Source organism: Oxyura jamaicensis, chromosome 3 (assembly GCF_011077185.1).
Source record: "Oxyura jamaicensis isolate SHBP4307 breed ruddy duck chromosome 3, BPBGC_Ojam_1.0, whole genome shotgun sequence".
NCBI lineage: Eukaryota > Metazoa > Chordata > Aves > Anseriformes > Anatidae > Oxyura > Oxyura jamaicensis.
Window position 1 is genome coordinate 21,897,729 of NC_048895.1, and position 24,751 is coordinate 21,922,479.

At 42.1% G+C, this 24,751-nt stretch overlaps 1 protein-coding gene across 1 annotated transcript in view; it reads right to left on the bottom strand.

Annotated features, from left to right (window-relative positions):
* Positions 1–93: 93 nt before the first annotated feature.
* USH2A (usherin) overlaps positions 94–24,751 on the bottom strand; it is a 414,223-nt gene continuing 389,565 nt past the window's right edge. Inside the window, exons 64-72 of the mRNA XM_035320952.1 lie at positions 24,219–24,540; positions 11,865–12,074; positions 9,281–9,519; positions 8,505–8,722; positions 6,749–6,925; positions 5,555–5,638; positions 3,633–3,877; positions 1,215–1,448; positions 94–442 (exon numbers count right to left, since the gene is read on the bottom strand). Coding sequence (XP_035176843.1) covers positions 353–442; positions 1,215–1,448; positions 3,633–3,877; positions 5,555–5,638; positions 6,749–6,925; positions 8,505–8,722; positions 9,281–9,519; positions 11,865–12,074; positions 24,219–24,540 — 1,819 coding nt within the window. The 3' untranslated portion in view covers positions 94–352. The remainder of the gene's footprint in view (positions 443–1,214; positions 1,449–3,632; positions 3,878–5,554; positions 5,639–6,748; positions 6,926–8,504; positions 8,723–9,280; positions 9,520–11,864; positions 12,075–24,218; positions 24,541–24,751) is intronic.

Sequence of the window (24,751 nt, forward strand, 5' to 3'; positions counted from 1 at the left end):
TCCAGGTAAGCACCCCAGCCCCACCCCAAACCCTCCTCAACTGTGAAAGTTGGATGAGAGACAAGGATGAGTGCCTCTACTTCCATGGTCCTCTACTACTGTATAACTTACAGGATTTCAAACTGTTCTCATACCTTTTTGAGACGACAGTGCTAACACACGACTTTTACTATACAATTAAAGATGGTGGAAAAAGGCTAACTAGTACCCCCAGCCCCCAACAAACAGTTTTATCTCTTAACTAGTGGGTGTGGGATGCAGAAATGGCAGCCATATCCCCTCTCCCAAAGTCCATGCAGGCTGCTTTTGGCAAGTTACCCACTTTGCATTTTCTAGAGAAGGTGGTTGTTTTTCAGAGGTGGGTATCAGTGAATGTAGTGTGTTCCTTGGTGACTGTGCTGAAGCCTTTGATGACATTGACAAGATCTTCTTCATCTACATACTGTTAGGAGGGAAGAAAAAAGAGTCATGTAAGCCAAACCTGTCCTACCCTAAAATGAGATTCTGTTCATTCAATTCTTTCTCCACACCCCAGAAATGGTCCTGAAACAGCTTATGTGCATTTCTACTTTTCTAATTATTTTCCCCTTCTTCACAGCATGAACTAAGAACCAAAAGCATTCAAAGCATATGACCCCAAAACAGCTAGTTTCAGGGTGATAGGTTTAAAATACCTCCTTACAAAAGGTAAGGAAATCAGTCTTTATTACATTGAGGGGGAACTTATAAAATCATTGAATATCCTGAGTTGGAAGGGACCCACAAGGATTGTTCAGTCCCCCTTCTGGCTTCCTGCAGGACTACCCAAAAAACAGACAAAAAAAAAAAGTCATGTAAGTGAAACCTGTCCTACACTAAAATCAGATTCTGTTCTGAGATTGATTCTGTTCCTACGTCTGAGAGCATTGTCCAAATGCTTCCTGAACTCCATCAGGCTGGGGGCCTTGACCAGTTCCCTGAGGAGTCTGTCCCAGTGCCCGACCACCTCTGGGTGCAGAACCTTTCCCTAACACCCAGCCTGACCCTCCCTTGTCCCATCTCCATGCTGTTCCTTCAAAAGGATTGTGAAGATTTAATCTTTGACCATATCCTTCTAAATCTTTTGATTGTACATCCAGGGACTTTTGATAGTTAGATCTTTACATGATCCTAACAAAACAAACCAATCACTAGCAGCTGACACAGCGACAGCACAGAGGAAGAGGAGTCCTTACCAAACCACGACCACCAGTGCGATGATTACGAATAATGGCATCCCAAGGTGAATCGTCAACGAGAGGCTTTTTGTCATAGATGTCAAGCAGCTGGCTGACACTGCGGTGAAGGGAGGCTTGGGAATACGTGCGGCTTAACTGGCTCTGACTTGGTCTCCGTGCCCTAGAAGCACTATGGACACCGCGGTTGCTTGTGGGAGAACCAGCTCCTGGAATTTTTGTATCTTCTAGCCCCTAGTGGGAAGAAATAAACCAGCAAATGTAATACACAAGGCATAGACTTCAAGCACTGTATCTAAAAAAAACAAAAGCTGGAGTGTAACAGAACAGAGAAGGCCATGCCACAAAAATCATGCAGAGTTATAAACAGAACAACTAAAAAGAAACCTTCCCCACTGACAGACAACCATGTCATTCAAAAGGAAAAAAAAGAAACAACAAACAACTCTGTAAAGCAGGGCTTTCCCTGGCTTTTTTTCTCCTCTCCCATTTTTTCTTTCTTTCTTTTTTAATTAGTCAACAGGCAGCGGTCCAAAGATTTTTGACTACCTGAATGACAGTCCAGACTTCCACAGCAAGAGCATGTTAGCAGACTTTATTTTGCTCCATTACCATGACCAGGAAAAACCCAGTTACCCACCAGAAAAAAAAAAAAAAAAAAAAAAAAAAAAAAAACAAGCATTGTAGGTAAGATGCCCTTATGCACGCTCTTTGGGTCATCTGGCACATCACACGTTTTGCAGCTCTGCAAACTAACAACTCTACCTCAAAGTGCATTGTGTAACTTTTGAGAGTGACACTGCTTGATGAATCAGACGTGTCAGCAATAGTCTCAAACTGAGAATAAAGAGAGGGAGGAAAAGCATTAGTGCAAGCAAAGGTGCAATGCAGGTGCAGTCTGTTCTTTACGGAGGCTGTGAATTAGCTGCAGCTCAGTGAGCGGGGAGACTGTGTAGCAGGATGTGGGGGAGTGGGGAACTGACAAAGATGAGGCACGATTTAACTTTAACTGGTCATCAAGTACTATGTGGGCAGCCAGCATTGCTTGCTGAGTGATCTCACTAGCAATTGTAAAACACAAGCAATTCTGCCACTCATAGCTCTATACTAACTTCTCAGATTAAGTAAGCCTTCAGCCGAGGCACTGTACACTCTTCCTTTCTATTAACTCCATGAGCGTTTGGAAAAAAAAATAAAAAAGCAAGGGGAAAAATAGAAGGGGCAGGAACATGGAAAGGAATTATGTGGGCATGCCAACAGCAGAGATGTTTTAAAGTCAAGAGGAACAACAGACTGTATAAGAAAAGGAATCAAAACCATGAGACCAATAAAAAGTTTCCTATGCTCTCAGCCTTTGCCAGGAGAAGGGGCACATTGGAAATCCCATTGTTTCCAAGAGCTGCTTCATTGAGGCACAGATGCAGCTTCTTGGCACTGAGACAAGAAGGAACAGAATGCGTGAAGGATGCAGGAGTCACTATCCTGCTTCGTGGCACTCACAGGGAAAAGAAGCTGAGAAGTGACAAGAAGAATAGGCTTGTAGCTTGCGCCTAGGAAGAAGCACAGAACAGGAGGGCACTGCTGTTCTAATTTTTTATCTTGTAGCAATTTCCAAATTTCTTTTGTCTTGCTTTTCACAAATGGGTAGGATAGCAGTACTACTCTGCTTCATGATCCAGGTTTTTATGCAATTATAGCTTGTCATAATAAAAATGACAGTAAGCTTTTCCCTTTATCACTCCTCAGCAGTCCTCCTCCTACCCCTTTGGTAGTGCCAGTGCAGCTTTATGTGCACAGATACACACACGCTCTTTGTAAAGGTTCCTAGCTTTTTTCTCTGGTTGCATTCACTCTCCCCAGACCTTCCTGGCAGCTGGTCCTACAGCATTCCAGCTGGGTGGTGGGTTGGTACTAGAAAGAAATAGTCAGTCCCTAAGTCTGGCTTTTCGCAGGGACAGCTCATGGATACCTGACAAAAGACTGCCAGACTAGCCATTCCTAACAGATAGCTGGAACCACATGGCAGGTTCCTCTGAAAGCACATTTTATTACTTACCTTCTCTCAGGATGCCACGGTCTTTTCAGCTCTACTGCAGATGTCAGCTAACATCAGGTGCCATTAGTGGCTTTGGATTTTCTGTGACTACAGATCCAAAGTTTGTCACAGGGCATCAGAAGCAGTTCACATCCAGAAATGTCAGGTCCTGCAGACCATATGCCTTAGCGATCTTTTTGGATTAAGTGTCTGCAGCCTGGCTCTCTGTACCTTCATAGCTATAACCAGATAGCCCCTTCCCTACACTGAACAGCCTTCAGGTGGTAAGAATGCAACAAAACAGTGAAAGGACGAAGAAAAACTGTGAGGGACACATAAAGAAGTAATGTGATGGATACACAACACTATTTTACCCAACCTACCGGATGTGTTTCACCTGTTGAATACACACTCATTGGTGACGTTCTTTTCTGGAGCGGAACTAAAGGAGGTCTGTCTCGTGCATAGGGCTGCTTGTGAACTTTCCTTTGAAGAATTAAGGAGAGAAGAATAGCCAAGATGATCAAACCTAGAACTACCATCAACACTGCAAACCACAGCTCATTGTAGAATTTTGCACTTTTGGACGCTGCTTTGTCCTTCTCTCCAGGTGTTGTCAAGATCAGACCTGTAAAAATCAAGAGGAATTAAGGGAGAAAGGGAATGTTATTTCAGAAAGCTATTTAACAATATGCTATCCCTTTCAACTCTAATAAATTAGGCAGAAATTTAAGTCATTTTGCCGTCATGTGCTTATTTGCACTTATGTTCAAGGTGGCATAATGGTTCAATATGCTAGAGGGCTATAATAAAAAGCTTACTACCCTCAAGAGACCCTGCTTAAAGTTCTGGCATTGCTGCTTAGGCTGGAAATCACCCCTGCATCAGCAGCTCTTGAGAAAGGAGGCGGTGGAGGTGGAATGTGAGAAGAAAAGGGTTCTCCAAGTAACCTTGAAGAGTGAAAATGACTACAGTAATTTCAGAGAAGCACAGACAGAAGACATTATCTCCACCACTGTGCCAGTATTTTGTAGCAGCAGGCCTGTGCACTTAAAAAGAGTGGGAGGAAGACTGAACAGAAATTAGTGATAAATTAAAACAAAAGAAAAGAACATGAAACATTTTATTCCTCCTTCCCCTGCCTGTTAGAAAAAAACAGCCACTTGGCTCTGCTTATGCACCACATAAGCATCAGAAATCTCTCTGACAGAATTTCCTGGTTAGTTTCAATCCTACATGTGTATCCAGGCTCTCTGCTAAGAGATTCCCACCAATTCTAAGTCTCCACTGCAAGCTGCCTGTGGTGCTGATCCAGTTCGTAGTAGGCTCTGGGTACAGCCAGCAATCAAAAGAAAAATGGAAGGTGGTGGATATAGAGCAACTGGGGACATTTCGTAATACTTTCACTGCGGCATTGCCTGAAATTCTGCAGCAGGATTGAGCGAGAGCATGAAGAGGTCTATCAGGGAACTTCGGTTTAAAGAGTAATTGCAAAGACAAGGCCAATCTTTTTTAAGAAGTTGAACAAAATGCAACTCAAACAATAAATAACTTAATTAAACACAGTGCCTGTTACAAATGGTTTGAGCTTAACTTTGCTTCCTAGAAAACTAAGCAGATAGGAAACTGGAAAATTTTACAGGTAGGTATTTACAAGGCAGTGGACAAGAGCTGACCAAGATTTCATTACACCAAACTCCTTCTGTTTGACAAAAGAGTAAAGGATCTTTATAGCAAGGGTCCTGAGAAATCTCATATGACATTCTCATAAACTGGTTAGGGAAACATGTCCTAGGTGAAACTGCAGACTGTAACTGGCTGGATGATCAATAGGCGTATGCAAGGAGCTGGTCGGTGCAAGGAGGACTTGCTGGGGTGAGTGAGTTGCAGGGAGAAGAGAGGTTATGTATTTTCATTGTCAAATAGATGAGGAATGGGAAGGTCAGCATTAGAATTCAAGATAATCTTAATTTGCAGCTAAACTCTAAAAGAATAGATACTCAGGAGGAAAAGCACTGTATGTCATGGCAAAAAAAAAAAAAAGTTCTAAAATAAATAAATAAACGAAACATTGCAAGGTTGGAGAAAAGATTTGAAGGAGATCATGTTGCAAAGAAATGGAAATCCATTCATGGAAAAAAGGCACATTGCCTACATACTTTATACTCTAAGGTGCTAAGGAACTACAGATCCTTCAGTAAGATTCCACCTTATCTGGCATCCACTACATATCAAATTTTTACCACAAACACATAAAATCAGTAGGTGCTAAATAAAATATATATATATTTTTCCACATAATTACCAAGTCCATCTCCAGCGCTGTACTTGATGACTGGTGTAGTGGCAATCCCTTCATCGGTGATACAGGTCACTTGAAACAAAAAGGCTGAGCAAAAAGGTTGGAAAATGCTATCAGCAGGAGAAATCAAAGTTCTGTAGGTGCTGCTTTTTCGCCATCATTCACCAGAAAAGATGGCTAGCTCTGAGAACAGCCAAGCAAGCATAGCACATAACCCAACATAATCCTACTAAATCCCAGATCAGAGCCTCATAATCCCTTATACATAGGTATTAAACATCTAAACCATGAACTATGGCAGATCATAGGGTGGCCACCACTATGATGTTGCTACAAATTATGTTCCTCTTTCAACACCCAGTTCTCTCTTCCAGTGATGTGGAACTGGAAACTTTCAAGGTATTAAACATTGTGCCCTGAATTCCTTATGCTCTGCTTATGGCTGACAAACAAACTTGTTAAGAACATTTGAGATTTAAAAAAAAAAAAAAAAATGTATAGTATTAGCATCATTGCAGTAATCGGGAAAGTAAAAAGTAAATGACAAACTCTTTTAAAATGCAAATAAAACCTCTTAAAAACATCTTTTCTTCCTTCTTTCCTTCCATTCCTTCCTTCCTTTCATTTCTCTTTTCCCTGTTGATAGAATCTGCTTGTATTTTAAACATAGCAAATTTCTGAAAGAGAAACTGCATTTCAAAGCATGGCTGATTCCAAAAGCTGCTGACTTAGTTTAGTTAAAAAAAATAAAATAAAAAAAAGCAGGCTCCAGCCTTTTCTAGTGCTGATGATTTCCATACGTTTTTTGAGAGCGCAGCCCTGGCCAGTGAAATTGCAACACAGCTCCAGGATCTGGAAAAGCTCAACCCTCACAGTGAACCAGAGCAGGTTCACCCAGTCAGGTAAAATATTTAAGAGGAAGCTTAGCTCCAAGGATTTTTGTTTTGAGGATCTGCTTAGATGCAGTTCAATGAATTTGGCTATAGCGTTCAACGCGGATTTACAGGGAGATCACAGCTGGCTAGAGCTGCTTCTTAGCCTCCCATTCAGTCTTCCACTTAGGAAGAAAAACACTAGCTTCTATGCTCTTAGCTTGGGATGCCCACGGAGAGATATTTCTTAGACTTGGCACACAATAGTATTAATTTAGTTCAACAGTCTTTCACAGAGAGAAGCGCACAGGAAATCGAAACTGACTTTTGTCAGATGTCCTTGGCAGATACAGCTCTGTGTCAAAGCCACTGTAGATGCGCTGCCCGCTCTCAGTTAACACGTACTCCTTCAGGCGGCCGTTCAGCACGAAGGTGCGACTCCAGTCTATGTGGATGGTAGATAAATTGCTGACAATTGAGAATGGAGCCATGTACCGAGGTGCTGCAAAAAAAGAAAAAAAAAAAAAAAACACCCCTCATTTCTAGGCAACAGGCATGGCAGCAGAGAGAAGAGGTCCAAATGATACAAGTTCCTCACACGTGCTTCCTCCCTGTCTCATATACATGTATATGCATGCACATACATGAAAATCGGGCAGGGGGGCAGAAAAGCAGATGGTCCACAGAGAGAAAAGAAATAGAGAACTCACTTCAGGGAGAAAGAGTTCCTCAGCTAGGCTCAACAACTTGCTGACCAAAAACTTTATTTAAGTTTGAGGTGGTTGTTTCTTGTGGCTTTGCCATTAAGCCATGTACCCACTATGTGCTGGTTTGCTCATAAGAAAGCTGCTTGTCCAGCTGCACTTTGCTGCTAATTGCCCCCTTTCACTAAGCCAAAACTTCCAGGCAAGAGGATGGAGGCTTTCGGAGTGACTCAGGAGACCTGGCATGAAGAGTTCAGCAAGGCAAGAAAAGCAAGACTGAAAGAAGAGAGTTGCAGATACAGTGGATGGGGCTTGGAAAATGGCTTTCAAACACTTTTCTTCTTTACATCTCACCAATTTGTTATGATTTTTCTCTATTTAAATGTTCATTATTACATTAGAGCTTTCGTTTTACAATTTATTAAAACATGGTTTTAATAGATTTAAAGACTTTTTTTTTTCTTTTTTCTTTTTTTTTTTCAGTGGTTACATTAAAGAAAATTGGTCTGTTCTGCCCCAGACTTTCAGCTAAGAATCCATGCAATGTAGATAATACCTTAGTAGTAGCTTTTAGTAACTACTCAGCAAAAGTACCAATTGATTTAAATGGGATTTCTAGAAAGGTAATTCTGAAATCCTGCAACCAGATAAGGTGAGGAAAAATTAATATTCTCTTTGCCCTGTCCTGGCAGGCTGAGGTGAAATGTCCATTTCATCTATTATAGAATGACTATGGCTACATCATTATAGATCTTTTCAATAAAAGCTGATGTTAGATTACCACAAATTCAGTTTTGATGTTAAAATCTATTCTGACTGTCTACACAGGTCTGGCACATTTAATTTTCATGCAGACCACTACATGAACTTAAAGTATTGCCTGTGGTGTTTGGGTAGCAACAAATTCTTACTTCCTTGTCAGCAAGGGTCCAATCATTCAGATGAAACCCATGGAAAACTTTCATGAGCCTTGGAAGTAGAGTGGCATGAATTAGGAGGGTAAGATTATTCTTGAAAAGAAACATCAGGGCTCTTTTAAGATCTCCACTTTTCCCAGGGACTGTTTATGGCAGTGTGTTTATTACCACACACCCGCCTTCTGGTAATACTCGAACTTTTAATATTCTGAAGGTTTGCTGCCCATTCTTGTTAAAATAAAAGGTTTCCTTTCCACAAGCACAGAGGATGTGATATCGGGTAGTGATAAGTAATACTGCTGAAGGAATGAGCAGTCAAGTCCCAGTACAGAATTTGAGTGAATGGGCAGCAGAGCAGGTTCCCGGGGACATCATCTTTCACAAAGAATTCATTCAGCACTATGCAGCCCTGTTCATCAGAAGCAGGGATGCTGATCTGTGAAACATTTCTCATACTTACGCTCCTTTTCTGTAGTAAAACCAACCCACTCTGAGGCGCTGCTGCCAACAGAGTTGTAAGACACAACTCGCAGGTTGTAGGTCGTATAAGGCTCGAGGTTGGACACATTGGCACTCTGTCCATTTCCTGTATACTTCACCTCAGTTGGGCCAGGGCTGCAAGCCTTTACTGCCGGCTGCAGGTTCACGGGACAAGCCATATACACATGGAGCTCATAGCTGAGAAGAAAGTGGAGATTTTGATTAATCAAGAGCCTTAACATCAGAACAGCCAACCGCCCATTTCATCATAATTGCTGTATGTCTGGCTACCAGAGAGGAGGCTAGACCTCATCTCAGTTTTTCTCTTGAAGACTTTGGCCCCAGCTATAAGATACCTATGAACAAGCATGGTTGTCAGTCACACATACAATGAATCTGTTGGTGCCTTAATAGGCATCAACACTTCTGCAAATCAGATAGTGGCCTTGTCTTACTACAAGACACAGCTGCCTCTTTGCCACCAGCTGATCTCACAACTTTCTGGCTGTGCAACCACTGCTGCCAGACAACCACCTCCACTCCCAACATCTTCTCCACCTTCACCCTCCACCCCCAATATCCTGTTCAGGAGAAAAGCAACCTGTGCACATAAACACTTCCTGGGTGGTATTTAGGCCACACAGGATACCACCATCAACACCAGGAAGGATGAACATGGGTTAAAACTGTCCAGAGCTCTCAGCCCTGTGATTACAGTCCACATCCAGGACAAGTGCTCTGCCAGCACCCCCCTACCTAGTGACAATGCCATTGGGTGACTGAGGGGCGCTCCACTGGAAGGAGGCATTCCTGGAGGTCACAGTGCGGATCTGCGGGGGTGGCTGCTGCGACGGTGGAGCTGGCTGAGTGGTGATTTGGGCCATGGGTCCTTTGCTGCAACAGTTGAAACAGGTGCAGGCCTCCACACCAATGGAGTATGTAGTAAAAGGTTTTAGCCCATGTATTGTCTGCTGGGTGGCAGTCCCTTCTGACAGCTGTAAAAATTAAGAGGGAACTTGTCAGCTTAAAGCACCACAAGTATTAATAAGAGTTATTGAGGTAAATTAACTCCAGAAGATGATGGCCACAAGGTTCTGCATGTCCTTTAAGTCTGACATTAAAGCAGCTGCTGTGCACTGGGACCTCTGCAGTCATTTTCTTCCTATTACAAACTTAAATGACACTGTTCAAAGGAAAAGACCGTGCCATCACTGGCCTCACAGACCTCTTGAGTTAAGCTGTAAACTCTGTATGTCAGCTTGCAAATGTCATTTTCAGGGACAGAGAAACTGCAAATTTAAAGGAGAAAATCTGGTCTAAGTGGTACTGGAGCAAAAAGAAATGAATGTGGAAAATGCCTCCATGATAAGTGTGCTAGTAAGTACCCACGCATGTCTCACAAGCTTCCTTGGATTGGATACAGGAGACAGAATTGGGCAGAGTGATAGGCACGTGCCTGGTGGGTCAGTTTACCTGATGGGAGAGTGCCAACTCCAGTAGGAACCTCTGAGAAGAGGGCCAACACAGCATGGCTGTTCAGTCAAATGGCCATGGTGCTGGGCAAGCCTGTTAGGCAACTCTCCTACACCCAGCACGGGAGACATGACAGAAATAGTGCCATTGTTCCTAAACTATTCGCAGGAATTGGCACCTCACATCTTGGCTGTAGTCATTTGTGGGTACAGCTTCTTAAGCCAAAGTAATCAAAATACATAGAAAGCACAAACAATGGACAACATCCACTCCCATTTGGCAGCTTGTGACTTAGCAGAGTGTAGCAGAAAATAGGAAGGAACAAGTCAAGCAACCAAAGGAAAGCACATAGTACTGCCTGATGTCAGTGCTAGAGATGAGACAGCAGCATGGCAGGTGTGAGGGGATGGAGATGGAAGACCAGACAGACACTGAGAAGATGAGTTGGCTGAATCAGACATGGACACGGCCAATTGCACTGGAGAAATAAATGCATAATATACATTCAGTAGGCAGCTTAAACATGATGGCCTGGGAAGGTATCTCCAGTACTTCCAAGCTGAGAAAGATGATACAAGAACAAAAGGCCCATATAAACATTTTCTTTTTGTAAAAAACAACAACAAAAAAAAACAAACAAAAAAACAAACAAAAAACAAAACAAAAAAAACAACAAACAAACAAACAAAAAAAAAAACAACAACAACAAAAAAAAAACAGATAATGTTAGACACAAAGAAGTATTCAAGCATTTTGCACTGATTTTGTGGTGACTGCTCCAGATACCTTGCACAGCCCTAGCCTTTCCTCACATCTCCCCATTTTATAACTCTAATGAAGCCTCATGGGCTTCCTAGCTTAGCTGAGTCCAATCATGTCTGGACACTTAATGGATTCTGTCTCAATGGAAGCTACATCTCAGCCCTACTAAAGCATCACTCATGTTGCTGCAGTCTCTTCACATCTGTTGGATCTTCTCACGCAAACAAAGAAATAGTGGCAATCATCTGCTACCATACACATATGTAAGTCTTCTCTTTCTTGCTTCCCAAGTGCCCACACTAGAGAATGAGAACCCATAGTCCAGGCACACTTAAAATTGAGGAAACCTTTGAGGATCACACAGAACCCTCCAGAGTCTCTCCTATGGGCTTCTTCACTGCAGCAATGCTCAAGCTAGAGAAGACATTGACTCCACAGCTGGGGTTTGAAATCCTCCACTTGGCACAGACACCAAAATGAGGAATTGCTTAAAGAGATGATTTACTGAAATCTGCTGAACAGCTAAGATCTACCCCAAGGAAGTTACCATTAAGTACATTAAGTTACCATTAATGCTGTCTAGGCTGACACTCTGAACACATAAGTTATCTTGCTACTTGAATAGTTCTTAAGTGCTTTACCATGCAATACTTCTTACCAGTAAGAAATATTTTAAGGGCAACTGAGGTATAGTTTTTTCTTCAGAGCTTCAAACCCGTAGCCTACCCAAAGCACACAACCATTTCCTACTGGCTATGGTTCCCACCTGCACCACTTGGACTAGCAGGAGCTGTCTGGAATTATTTCATTTGGATGGTTAGCCACCCCTAAAACAACACTTTGCATTCTCATCACATTGTCGCAGCACATTACCAAGTGAGAAAGGTTTGAATGATGAAGTGAATTCCTTGAGAAGCACATTTAGCTGAGTGAAAGTGTTGGGTCCGCTTTGGCCAGAAGAGAGCATTGCAGAGCAGGCAACAAAGAGAGAGCAGGAGAGGAAGAAAACATGCAACCAGCAGTAGCTGTTAGTAAGAACAAAGCTGTTAAAGCTAGAAAACACAGCTTCAAATGGAAATACAGAGATAATTTTGGCAATACTCACCACCACTTCATTCCCTCTGGTATCATTAGAAAACAGCCTATAGATGCTGACAACCCCATTTGGCTTAAGAGGGGGGTTGATGTTCACTGTGGCCACTGTGGATGCTACCGTGTGGAAGAGGGGAGCTCCCAGGCCCTCAGGAGGGGCAGGGCCCGTCCGGCAGCGGGACCAGCCGCTCGGTGTCCGGCCTGCTGAGTTCACTGACCACACCTTTGGCGCACAAGAACAGAGAATTTTCAGTGAAGGAGTCAAGCCTACAAAACCTCCACAATTAGTCAGAGTGCTACAGCAGCTTTACTGATGCTAAGACATGGCACAATGACACCCATGCAAAATGCCTCATCAGCTGTCCAGCACCTGTATATACCCACTGACTTCCTAACAGAAAATAAATAAATAAATAAATAAATATTTCCCACCATTGCATTGAGGGGAAAGAAGCAAATCTCATGTCTCAGACAGTGTGTGTTCACATATCTCCTACATAACCTAAATTCCCACCACTGTCTTTGTCATGCCATGCAAAGAGAATGCCTTGAGAAGCTATGATCAACATTTATAACATTTTCAAATAAATCTGAACAAAAATACTGACATCCAGTCCTGCTATTGTCTCCCTTCTACACAATTCCTTCATGTGTGCAAGCAGCCCCAGATTGAACTGCCTGGCACTGTGTACCATCCAAGTTATGTTCACCTGGAGTGAAATCTCACTAGCCAAACTCTAGTTACTCTTTAAAACTGCAAAGTTTTACAGGAACATCCTTCTCTTTAAAATATTCTTGTATTTCATTTGAACATTTTCAGTATCCTGGAATATAAACAAAGTCGATTGAAAACAAAGTCCATCAGTAACTCATTTATTTTCACAACATTCACTTAATTGCATGAGCAAAAAGACAATGGTTTCAGTTCCAAGATTTCAAAATTTAGCAGCTTGAATTAGACCTGATTAAAAAACACGTCTCTATGAACTATACCTACTGATTTTGTCAGCTTCCCAAAACCAGAGTGATCTGCAGACTACATAAAACTCAGCACTTATTAAACACAGTCTCCAACAAATCTGCATGAAAATTAAATTTTGCTTTCATCAAGGAGTGAATAAACATATGGAACGATGTATAATCTTATTTATCAAGAACCATTTGTATAATTAAACACGAATATCATAAAAGGTTGCCTTAGGTCGTCATTTGCATGAGTACGTAATTTGTAGAATGTCAGGTACAATAGACAGAATAGATGGATGCGTGAGCATATAGGGTTAAATTAGGCTCAATATTAGCCAACAACACAGTGATCAATCAGAATGATAGATCTAAATGGCAATACAAGAAGACTGTCTGAGCGATTTTTAGTATAAGTATTCCTTAGTAAGCTTTCATGCTGAGCAGTTCTAACAACAGTAAAACATGTTCTTATGTGATCTACTCCAGGCAGAAGTCCTGGGGAAGTGGATGGTGGGACTGTGCCTTAAAGTAAATAGGAAGTTTAGAAACAAGAGGTCTTCAAGAGTGACCCTGGCATCTTTCCAGCTGGCAATGTTAAGTATCAAGACCACAGGACACTTCACAAAGAGCCTGGGGAAGGAAAAAGGCCAAAAACCACTGCAGTGGCTTTAAAGACTGTGGCTCTGCCAATTACAAAACCAAAGTTACTGCCTCATTCCTTCAGTAACATATAATTTCATCCAGTGAAACATGACGTAAATACAGATGACACCCTACGATAAAAAGCTCAGCCAGAGTACTTTCATGTTCAGTGAGATCAGTAATATATTTCTGTTGTGAACTTTTCATAAAGTCAAACTCTTCTCACTTTACTGCAGTAGGTCAAACCCTCTATCTCAGTTAAGTCCCAGCTGCTACAAAGATTTGCCCACAGTAGTTCATTTCAAGGAGCATATTTCTTTGTGGAAAGAAGCCGCCGCATATGGAAAGAACAGCTCGGAGCCTGCCACTCGCCTTGACTCAGTGCTGACCTTAGTTCAAGTGCTCTGGTTGCACGCCAGGCTGTGGCCTTAATGAGCACGGAGCGTGGCAGCATCAGACCTGAACTGCCGAGCCAGCTCCCACAAAACCTGACAGTGATGAGCGAGGAGGAGAGGTTTCCTGCACAGCACAGCAATTAGGCCTCAGAATGGGACCCCCTTGGAAATTTGGTGAAGAGAAGGATGCAGCGAAGCTGGATGTGGGCACCTCACTGAGGGCTGGAGGGACACGCTTTCCTCAGTCCCTCTTTCCCATATCATAGGTGCCTAGTGGGCAGCTTGCTCCTGTGTGGGATGCAGCTCCCTCTGGGGCTGTTCCCCTCTGCATGGACATAATGAAGTCAAGACTGACTGGGCAGAGCAAGGGCGAGTGCGAGCAGGCAGAGTTGCCTAGCCTGGCCCTTCTCCAGTGGGTGACAGGGAGCCTGCAGCCTGTCCTCCGGGCCCCTCTGCTGAAGAGGCCAAGGTGCAGGTGGGTCTGACTGACAGCCATGGTCTGAGAGTGCCTGCAGGGCAGACAGCAGACACCCAGCCCCGCCAGTGTGCATTACCACCAGCAAATCTCCAGCAACGTGAAACTCTCTCGGATCAGCTTCAGAGACAACGATGACAGCTAAAAAGGAATTTTGAGGATTTAAATTATGGATTTAGATTGACCTTAGCCTGGTTCCCTTCTTCTGCTTAACCATCTGTAAAAGGATGGATGGCAATACAGATATTTCCCTATGAGAATCGCCATCCAAGTTATTCCTGGTCAGCATTTGAAGACCCAGAGCACTAAGTGCACAGAAATGACAGAAGATGGAAATGTGCATGTTCAGCCATTTCAGAGCATGAAGAAATCAGACAATGAGGCAACAGAATCACAATGAGGAGTGCCTGCTAAAATCGGAGGTTTGGTCATGGCTCCTCAATAAGTCACCATGAAAGCATGGATGACTGAAGGCCTGGCTAATCTGAAATTCCATGGTTTGGACTTCTGTAAAAAGTTTTTTGGGATCAAAAAAAAAAGTTATTCTAAGACATGACATAGCACAGAAAATATTTATTGCATTTATATCAAAATGTAAACATCTGTACTGGGTCTGGCTGGGATGTTAACTTTCCCTGCAGCAGCCCATACAGTGCTGCGCTCTGCACTTGCAGCTAGAACAGCAGTGGTATCACACCAGTGTTGTGTCTGCTGCTGAGAAGTGCTGGCACAGCATCAGGACTCTCTCTGACCCTCCTAGGGGGTGGGCAAAAAGTGAGAAAGAAACATCACCAGGGCAGCTGACCTAAACCAACCAAAGGGATATTCCATACCATATGATGTCACACTCAGCAATAAAAGGTGGAAAAAGGAAGAAGAGGGGAGGGGTGGGCTCTCATTGCGAAAACATCTGTCCTCCTCCCGAACACCGGCTACGTGCGTTGAGCCCCTGCTTCAAGGACGTGGTCAAGCATCGCTCATTTGTGGGAAGTAGAGAGTAATTTCTTTCCTCTGCACTTCCACATAGCCTTTACTTGTTTTGTTTAGTTATTTCCTTTCCCCCTTCCTCTTCCCCTTTCCCTTTTTTTCCCTTTAGTTGACTTGTTTAATTAATAATATTTCCTTAATTATATATTTATTTATTTATTTATTTATTTTCCCCTCTTTAATTAAATCATCCTTATCTCAACCCGTGAGTTGTTCTTTCCTTTACTTCTTCCCCTCCTCATCTGAGGAGGGGGAGTGAGAGAGCGGTTGTGGTGTTCAACTGCCTAGCACGGTAAAACCACCACAACATCTCAGTAGGCAACAGCATCATCTGTTGTTCATAGTGGTAGAAGATTTCAGAAGCTGCTTCAGAGCACACAGTCACAGGGGACAAACAAGAATCAGTTACACCTCACATAGGCAGGGATGCATTGAATGACAAAGCACAGACAGCAGAAAGGCATCAAAAGTTTCTCATAACTTGACTTTCTGAATATACTGCCTCCAAAAGAATTAAGTCTGACATCATGGTGCATGGCTCAGCACCCTGCCAAAAGATGAATGGCTGCTAATGGCTGCATTGCCCCCAAAATCCAGGAGAGGGCTCCAAAATTAGTTACACAAGATACTATTTAAAATCCTTTATCAATTTGCTGGCCTCTGGCCCAGACTGCACTTTGAAGTGGAGCCAGACATGGGAAACCTCTCTGGAGCCCACACTCTTGGAGAACTAGAGAATCCTTTTACAGGTTACAAAGCTTGTTGCTTCCATCATCAGCAAGCCTTCACAGATCTACCTCCTGGAAGAGACTGGAGAAGAGACATCACTCAGAATGATCATAGGACAACCTCGGGGCTCATTGGCACAGCAAGAAGGCGCAAAACCTAAGAGGAACATAAAGGAAAATTCTGAGAAAATGGACACAGCCTGAATGCAGTCAGTCCAGCTTGTTCAAGCTTTGGAAAGCGGAGTAGCAACTCCTCCTATAAAGGGCAATTAAATCGCAATGGCCCTAGGGTGTAGATGGAAAGATCATGGTATCCTACATGCTGACAGTGGGAGAAGCCTTCATCTCTGAGCCACAAAACTGTGCCCCAGGTGTGTCTGCTGCACATCTCTTGAAGCCCCAGGTCCTTATGTGGGGAATCTATGTTTTGAATTTTTTAAAAGATAAGCTTTTCTTTTATCAAATGGAGATCATCTATGAAGGTATGTATTCTACACAGGTGGTGCTAATGGGAATGAAGAGAAACAGCTGGATTTACACTCCCATGGCTCTTCCAGTGTGGCAGATGAGCCTCTCTGTGATGAAAAAGGGATGGTGAAGAAGCTGCCAAAATAAAGCACTCAAATTAACCCCCCTCAAAGGACAAAGATAGTCTGTGATTAAGGCAGAAAATGCAGTATGTGGCCAAAAATCCCCCAAAGGATAAAGTGATATCTTGATCCCATGACTCCAGTTACAAGAGGAAGCACAACCACAGCTGACTGAGCAGCAGTTTGGCAGAGGATGTTGTGTGTGGGCTAACACAGGCCCGCTCAACACACTCGTGTCTCAGACCTGGCCCCAACAATATGACAGACATTCCAGCTTTAAACACAGGGGCCAACAAGGAAGCTCCTAAGACGGGATCCTCTCCATTCCTATGGAGAACAAGAAGCTCTCCAAGAGGACTCATTCTCCTTCACTTCTGCTGAAGCATAGCAAGGAAGCAGCAGGCAGAAAGGTGGGCTGACTGGTGGTAGCTTGCCTGTCTGGAGGCAGCTGTCCTGCTGACTTCCAAGGTTAAGGAAAGCTGGTATCGTCTTCTTCACATAGAGCCCTTCCTGCTTGCAGGAAATCAGAAAAGACAGGGAGCCAAACAGCTGACTGCCAACCAGCCACGACTCCTGGCTCCCACCAAGCCATACAGTCACTGTGCATCAGACCACTTCACACTGCAGTTAATATCATGCTTCTATGAGGGACAAGACTTCAGCTCAGTTTGTGACAGCAGCTTTCACTGAGCTCCTTCAGGCACTCAGAACCCAGCTGTTTGCCTTAAAACAAAATCTCATCAGTAAATCACTGCCTACCCTTAGTTTTGAGCCCTGACTAGAGCTGTGGGGTAGCGAGGTAGTGCTGTTGTTTCTGGAGAACCACAAGCTCAGACCAAGCCTCATCTTTCACGTGAGTGTAAGAGTTAGGTACGATTTAGATATCTGCCCTTTGGGAACCCAAGGGCTGCATGCAGCTGTGACTGCTGGTCTTTCCAAAAGGGATTCAACACTAGCACTACTCTGCACATACATGGAGAGATAAACAGTAGAGGAGACTAGCTCATAAAACTCCTTCCTTTATACTATTGTTTCATGGAGTCCTAAACACACAGCACTACCTTGAGACTTTGTTTTGGGTTTCTTCACCAAGATTTGTTCAATTTCTTACTCTATAGTTACATGAATGCAAAGTTTTCACAGTGTAGTTCTTTTCCAAGAAAGTAAGTCATTTTTGGGGTATATAAGATATGACATAGTAAGTTTCAGAAACTTACTGAAGTTTTTATTTGTGTTTGAACAGCATTCTGCAAGAGTTATCTTGGCTAGTTAAAATTAGAGAAACGCAGACAAGCTCCCTCTCACCATCATTTGCAGCAGCTTTCACAAATCTTTCTTCTTATCATATCTGACCAACGTGCAGCCTGGGTAATTTGGGATTTCATATGCAATACCAGCCCAACTCAGAGCACAAAGCTTGTCTACAGAAATCTAGCATCCAGCATTACAATAATGTATTCACATCTGGGCACTGCAGTGTCGGGTAGGTATTAGCAAAGTAGAAATTTTCAAAAGTGGTTGTCAAATGGGGACAGAGCAAAGGCAAGGGACAGAAGGTATCATGTCCATTCATGACCAGAGGCACAAAGAGGTAGTAAACGAATGTGTGCTTTCTAATTGCCTGAAATCCATACTTTTCTCTCTTAAGAATTCAGTCAGCATCTTATGGAGGCCATAAACATATAATGGGATAAATTTTAGGCCCAGGCTTCTAGCATTGTGATAATTTGAGCCTCTTACCATTGCTATTCATCTTCACTAATCAAATCCTCATAATAAAAGTACTAAACCCATTCTGGGGAGGGAAAAGGGAAAGACAAAGACTACAGGCAAGCGCTTTGGGACTTACACAAAATTACCAAATTCTACAGGAAGCTCATTTCATCTAACATAGTATAACACCAGTAATTAATGAGAGATGTAAACAGGTTTAACTCTAAAAAGGCAGAAAATTAAATAATTTGTTTCCTATGGGTATATAATGAGATAGTTACCAAGTTCCCATGAGAGAGATAAGCAGATATTAAAAGGTCTTTCCAATACCTGTAATGGCTAAGGGCAACAGCTAATTCAATAGATTCGATCAAAATCACCACTTCTTTCTCCGCTTCTGATTTATTACTTTGGCTGTAGTTAGTCATCACTCATTTTAGTTTGCTTTTCAGCAGTCATAAATTATGCCTCATAAATAAAAAGATACAATCAAGGAAATCATATCAAGTCATCTACAGCCCTGGAGTATATTTTCCTCCAGTACTCACACTAATGTCTTTTTAAAGGATAGCTTGCCATGGTTTTGAATATGTCAGAATCACAATGTACTGGAAAGGTCTTGCAATAGTTATACTATAACAGTCTCACTGGTAATTTTGGAAGCCAACAAATCCAGTCTAATATCCCTATTTAGTTTAATGAACAAAAATCAAGGTTTGATTTATTAATACGTTGTTTACGCACTTGAATTTAGGTTGGTGTTAGCAACAGAAACATGGTGCATGGTGCAAAAGAAATTGTGTGGTTTCAAATAGTGCTTCTCTCTACTGTGTGCCCTACTGTACTAGGGCAAAGGAAGCATCCAGTTCAGCAAAAGGGTATTTACAGTAGGTTTCACCATTACCACAATGAAAGCATATAGTTGTGTCTGCTTTACTTTTCAGAAGCTGAAGCCCAGCTTGGTAGTCTAATGCCTGCACAGCAGGAGACATTGTTTACTTGGAAGCAAGGGAGCACAAAAACCTTGCAAGAAAATCCTCTCTTCCAAACAAAGAGGGGATAGAGAGCCTGGAGTGCAAGAAAGAACCACGTTTGATTTTGTCACTGCTTTGTGGTGTATCTTTCTGTCAGGGTGACAGGAAAAAATGGTGAATTAAAATGATGAAAAGAAGCCAAAAGATGAGGGATATTACAAATGGGCAACTATCCATCACTGGCCAGTCAGAGAAACAGCTTCACCCCATTTTAAGCTGAAGAAGTCACTTAGCTGCTTGTCAGTAACTAAGCAGCACAAACTGGAGCTCAGCCAGCAGTTTGACAGACAGGCTGGCAAAGCCAAGTGTCATTTTGTCATCTCTGAAAGTGACCAAGAGGACTGACATATTCTGCACTCCATGTACTTGGTCCTGCCATCATCTTCAAGACTTTGCACCCTTTATATATATATATATATATCTCCAAAGTCGGAAATATAATTTGTTTTCTCTGTGAGAGTCCAAGATGGAGGACCCAAAATGTATTTCTCCTGGTATATCTCAGGATATTTCCTAGACTGTTAACTTGGCAGTGAAACCACTGAAACCTATCAAGCACTAATATGCTTATGTAGATCTTGCCCCTGACGAATAAAAGTGCTTAAATTCCTTGAACAATTGTAACCTTAGCATTTAGGGGGCACAGTCCCTTTGACCAGCATGAATTTCTGAAGTGACTTCATCATTTCTGAAAGTGCAACTTTTGCATCTAGTCTTACAAGCCCTAAATATTCAGCTGAAGTTTCCAGCAATAAAAGAAAAAAATTAAAAATTCTGACTTCAGATCCAAAGAAGCTGTCCAGGTTCTTCGAACTAAGTCTCAGTGCCTCCAAAAATGCTGGAGAGAGTCCCATCACAGCACTTTGATTTTATCTGCATTCTGCTGGAGGAAATTCAGTTGCATTTAAAGTTTTATGTCCAGCAAACAAGCCTCAAATGCAGAGACAGCAGAATCAATATCCAGTTTAAGTGAAATATAAATCTGGGTTTCATCAGCATAATAGCAAAAGCCAAGCCCTATACTTATGAATAACGTGTCTCACAGGCAAGATATAAATTGTCAACAATGGAAGAGCTTAGAACAGATCCCAGAGGACTGCTGCAAGTGACATAAGAAGAAGACAAACACGTGCATGCAAAAACCTCTCACAGTGAAATAAATGGCCACTAGCGGAAAAAAAAAAGAAAAAAAAAAGAAAAAAAAAAAAAGATTTAGGGTCCCAGTCAACAGCTCAGACCGGTTATGGACCACAACCAAGATAAAAAGCAGTCTTGAATACATCATGGCAAACCACAGGAATCCACTTAAGAGACTTTCTTTGCTACCTGTCATCAATAGATCATTAAAAACTTTGGCTCAAACAAATGTCTGTGCTATCAAATTCCCCAGAAAACAGCTTCTGACTGAGGTAATTGGAAGCTGGTCCAACTGATAATATAACACAGTCACCATCAACAACTTCAAGCCCAGACAACAACGTGAGATGTTTTTCTTTAGCTAAGAAAGATTCCTAACTAATAAGTAGAGTGTGGGCCTGCTTCAACTACTTGGTACCTACCAAACCCCATCCACACTTGCATTCACATTCTTCACAGATCCTCACCAAAATAGTAAGGAAATCTGGTCTAGCAATAGTTCTGCTATAAACTACAGCAAATGGAGAAGAGAATTCACGGTACTGTGGACCTACAGATGTGCCCTACGCTGGGAGGAAGAAAAGAAAACCTTAATATTTATTCACAGTGGGACTTAAAATACTAAACTGTGCTGTTTCTGGAAACAAACAAACAAACATTAAAAAAAAAACACAACTTTGGTCACAAGAGAAGTGACAAATGGAACATACATTTAAAGTGTAGTAAATATTCAGGCTTGAAGTAGCCATCCTTTTTGACTTGGTAAGTATTGCTATAGCCTTTCTTGTATTGCTAAATTCACTTAAGTTCAGTCCTCTGAACTTCAGTTCAGGGATGTCATTAAGTAACTGAAGGCAATCAAGTAACATGGACCTGTAATCAGCAAGAAGAAGTAGTCAGCTCACAGGTACTCAGCATTTCCTTCAGCACAAAGCTAATAGACAGACTTTTCACACTGGCTGCTAACTTAAAGACATGCTGTCAATCCATAAACATTAAAAGGAAAAAGAGGTTTGTGATTATCAAGCAGTGAAGACAGGCTTTGTGAATACTGCAATAAGTACAATTTTCTAGTAGCATACCAAGTTCTTTTTTCAATAATTTAATAACTGTCCCTTCAGAATCCCTTTCAAATGAGAGATGCTAGAACTGATTTATGAAGAAAGATAGTGCACTCCTCCCTCCACGTCCCAGGACTCTGACAGTAACAGAGCAAGAGGAAATGGACGCAAGCTGAAACAAAGGAATTAGGCAGAAAGAAAAACAAGACATATATAGGCAGTCATTGGACAAGACATATATAGGCAGTCACAGGCTGTCCACAGAGGTTGTACAATCTCCATCCTTGGAGATTCAGGGATCTGGGGATCAGGATCAAGGGAACTGGACTAGAACTCAACTGGACACAGCCCTGAGCAGTCTCAAAAAACACCATCAACAACAAAAATAAATACATTAAGCCAAACACAAACCAAAATAAATCCAAACCCAAACCAAAAACCCAACAGCAGAAGTAGAGCACAGATACCAAAGAACCTGATCTGTAAATTGCTCTCTCATCAAATTTGCAGTTGACACCAACGTGGAGGGAACCAGCTGATATGTTCAAGGGAAGTTCTGGCATTTGGAAGGGACTAGAGGAATAGGTCACCAGGACATTTATGAATTTCAGCAAGGACAAATGTGAAGTCTTGCACTTGGGAAGGAATAACTCCTTGCAGCACTACAGGGTAGGGACTGACTAGCTAGGGAGAAGGACCTAGAAGGTTTCAGCAGATAAAAAGCTGAACATGAGCCAGCAATGTACTCTGGCACCAAAGATGGGCAACAACATCTTGAGCTTTTTAACAGGAGCATAGCCAGAAAATTAAAGGAAGTGATAACATGCCTTTACTTAGCATTTGTCCTGTTTTGCCCCCCCAAATCCAAGAAAGATTGATAAATTGGAGCAAGTTCAGCAGAGGGCCACCAAGGTAATTAGGGCATTGGAGAATTTGGCCTGTGAGAATAAGCTGAGGGACTGGGCCTTGTTCAACATGGAGAAGTGATGTGTTTGGGGGGACCTGACTGCAGCCTGCCAGCACCAAGCCATAAACTAACAGAAGGTGATGCCAGGTTCCTCACAGTGCTATATTGTGGGGGGAGAAGAGGAAACATGCTTAAGTTCAAACAAGAGAGGTTCAGATTGAATGTAAGAAAAAAAGCTTTTTTCACCATGAGGTCAGTCAAGCAGTGGAGCAGACTGTCTGGAGAACTTATTCAATCTCCCTCCCTGAAGATTTCCAAGGTGCAACTGGATAAAGCCCTGAGTAACCTGATCTGACCTCTTAATTGACACTACTCTGAGCAGAAATTTGGACTGAATAACCTCCTGAGAGCCATTCCAACCTGAATTATCTTGTGATCCTGTAAAGCAAAGGAACTTGTAAAAGAAAGATTGCCACCACCTTGCAGGAGCTCAAAAAGTGGAACACACCAAGTTTACTACTTTCCAAAACAAATCCATATTTGACCAATTTTTATTTTATTTTAGGGAAAAGGTTGTAAAGACATCTGAGGACTGCCAAAATCAGCTTCAAGACATACCACGTGTACCAATACTGCGTATAGAATCAGTAGTGAAGCTTACCGGTATCCTGTTCAGGGATTAATAAGATTGCCTATCCATAAGCACCTTTATATGCAAAAAACAACCTCATCCTGCTATGAAACTACAGCCACTTACTTTTAGGAACAATAAATTCAAGGCTGTTTTTTGGTGAGGTTCTAAACACCACTAACTCATCTAAACACTTGGAAGGAATGTCAGATGGTTAGAAATAACAAAGGTCTCAGTTCATAAACTAAAACCAAACAAGATCCTACATTATTACTAGTACTGTATGATAAGACCTGTAACTTTGACATAGAAAATGACTAAAGGCTAAAGAAGATAACTGATTAGTATAAGAAGATAACTGATTTAGTATTAAGGGCCAAGATATGCGTACAATACTTGGGCCCAGTTTCCATGGCACTGTTGATAGCCAGTGATGACAATACCCATGCCACAGTTTAATTCCAAAAGTATTACTGATTTCTAGTAAGGAAAGGCAGAACTCAGTCTGAATTGCAGAACTGGTCTCCCTGCATTAGCTGCATAGGAAAAACAACAGTAAAACACACCCATGTGCATGAGAAATAACAGCCATCAACAACAAACAGGTAGTTCACTTTTGAACCACCCATGAAAACTGCTTGTGATACTACTATTTAATTTAAAGAGAAAACAGCCCCAGTCTCTCTTGATGTAAACTACCTTAAGATCTTGCAGTAAAATAATCTAGATTAGACTAGGGGAGGAGGGAAGAGAAAGAAAAACTAATGAAATGAGGCTGCCTTTTCAGAACTAGGATTTCACACTACTTACATAACATTCGAGCCTTGCAAAAATCTCTGGAGGGTACTTAAACATTTACCATACAAGAAACACAGGCTCTTAGGATTACACTGAAGAAAAATGAATGCTGAATGAATTCATTGCTTGTGCAAAATCATTTTCAGCTTCTCAACTATTGAAAATACATTAACAATCATTTAAGTATCACAATACTATTAACATTAGAAATGAGATGTGTATGTTTGTTTTAAGTGTAAAGTAAGATTCCCAAAGTGTACAGAAATTGTGATGATGTCACTGCTAAGTGATGGTAATTCCCACCTGATATTCATATTCTGTGTAAGGCATCAACTGGTCATCTCTGAAGAAGGCTGAAGAACCATTATAAACAAGTACGAGCTCTAAATTTACATGGGCTTGAGATGCCCGCCTTCTGTAAAGTTCGTAGTATAAAATCTTCCCATTGGGCTGCTGTGGGCCAGTCCACAGGACGGAAGACGCTGGCTGGAAGCCCCCAGTTCTGGTCTGTATCTCTATGAGAGGGGCAGGCTGTGCTGCTGGCGGTGCCTCCAGCGTCTGTACCGATGCCCACTCACTGGAGGCACAACCCAGCTCTGTGCAAGCTTGGAGCTGTACCTCATACCTGGGGGAACACAAATCAGGAACAAGGTCATTAAAACACTGCAAATGCAAATACAGACTCTGCATGAAATGTGAATATATGCATGGGGGGGGGGTTTCTTAATTTTTCTTGGTCTTAGGCATTTTTGAAAAAGAAATCAATTTGTATCAGCTCTGACATACAGATTATATATAATGCCACTGTATATCAAAAAGAAAGAACTCTTGTCTTC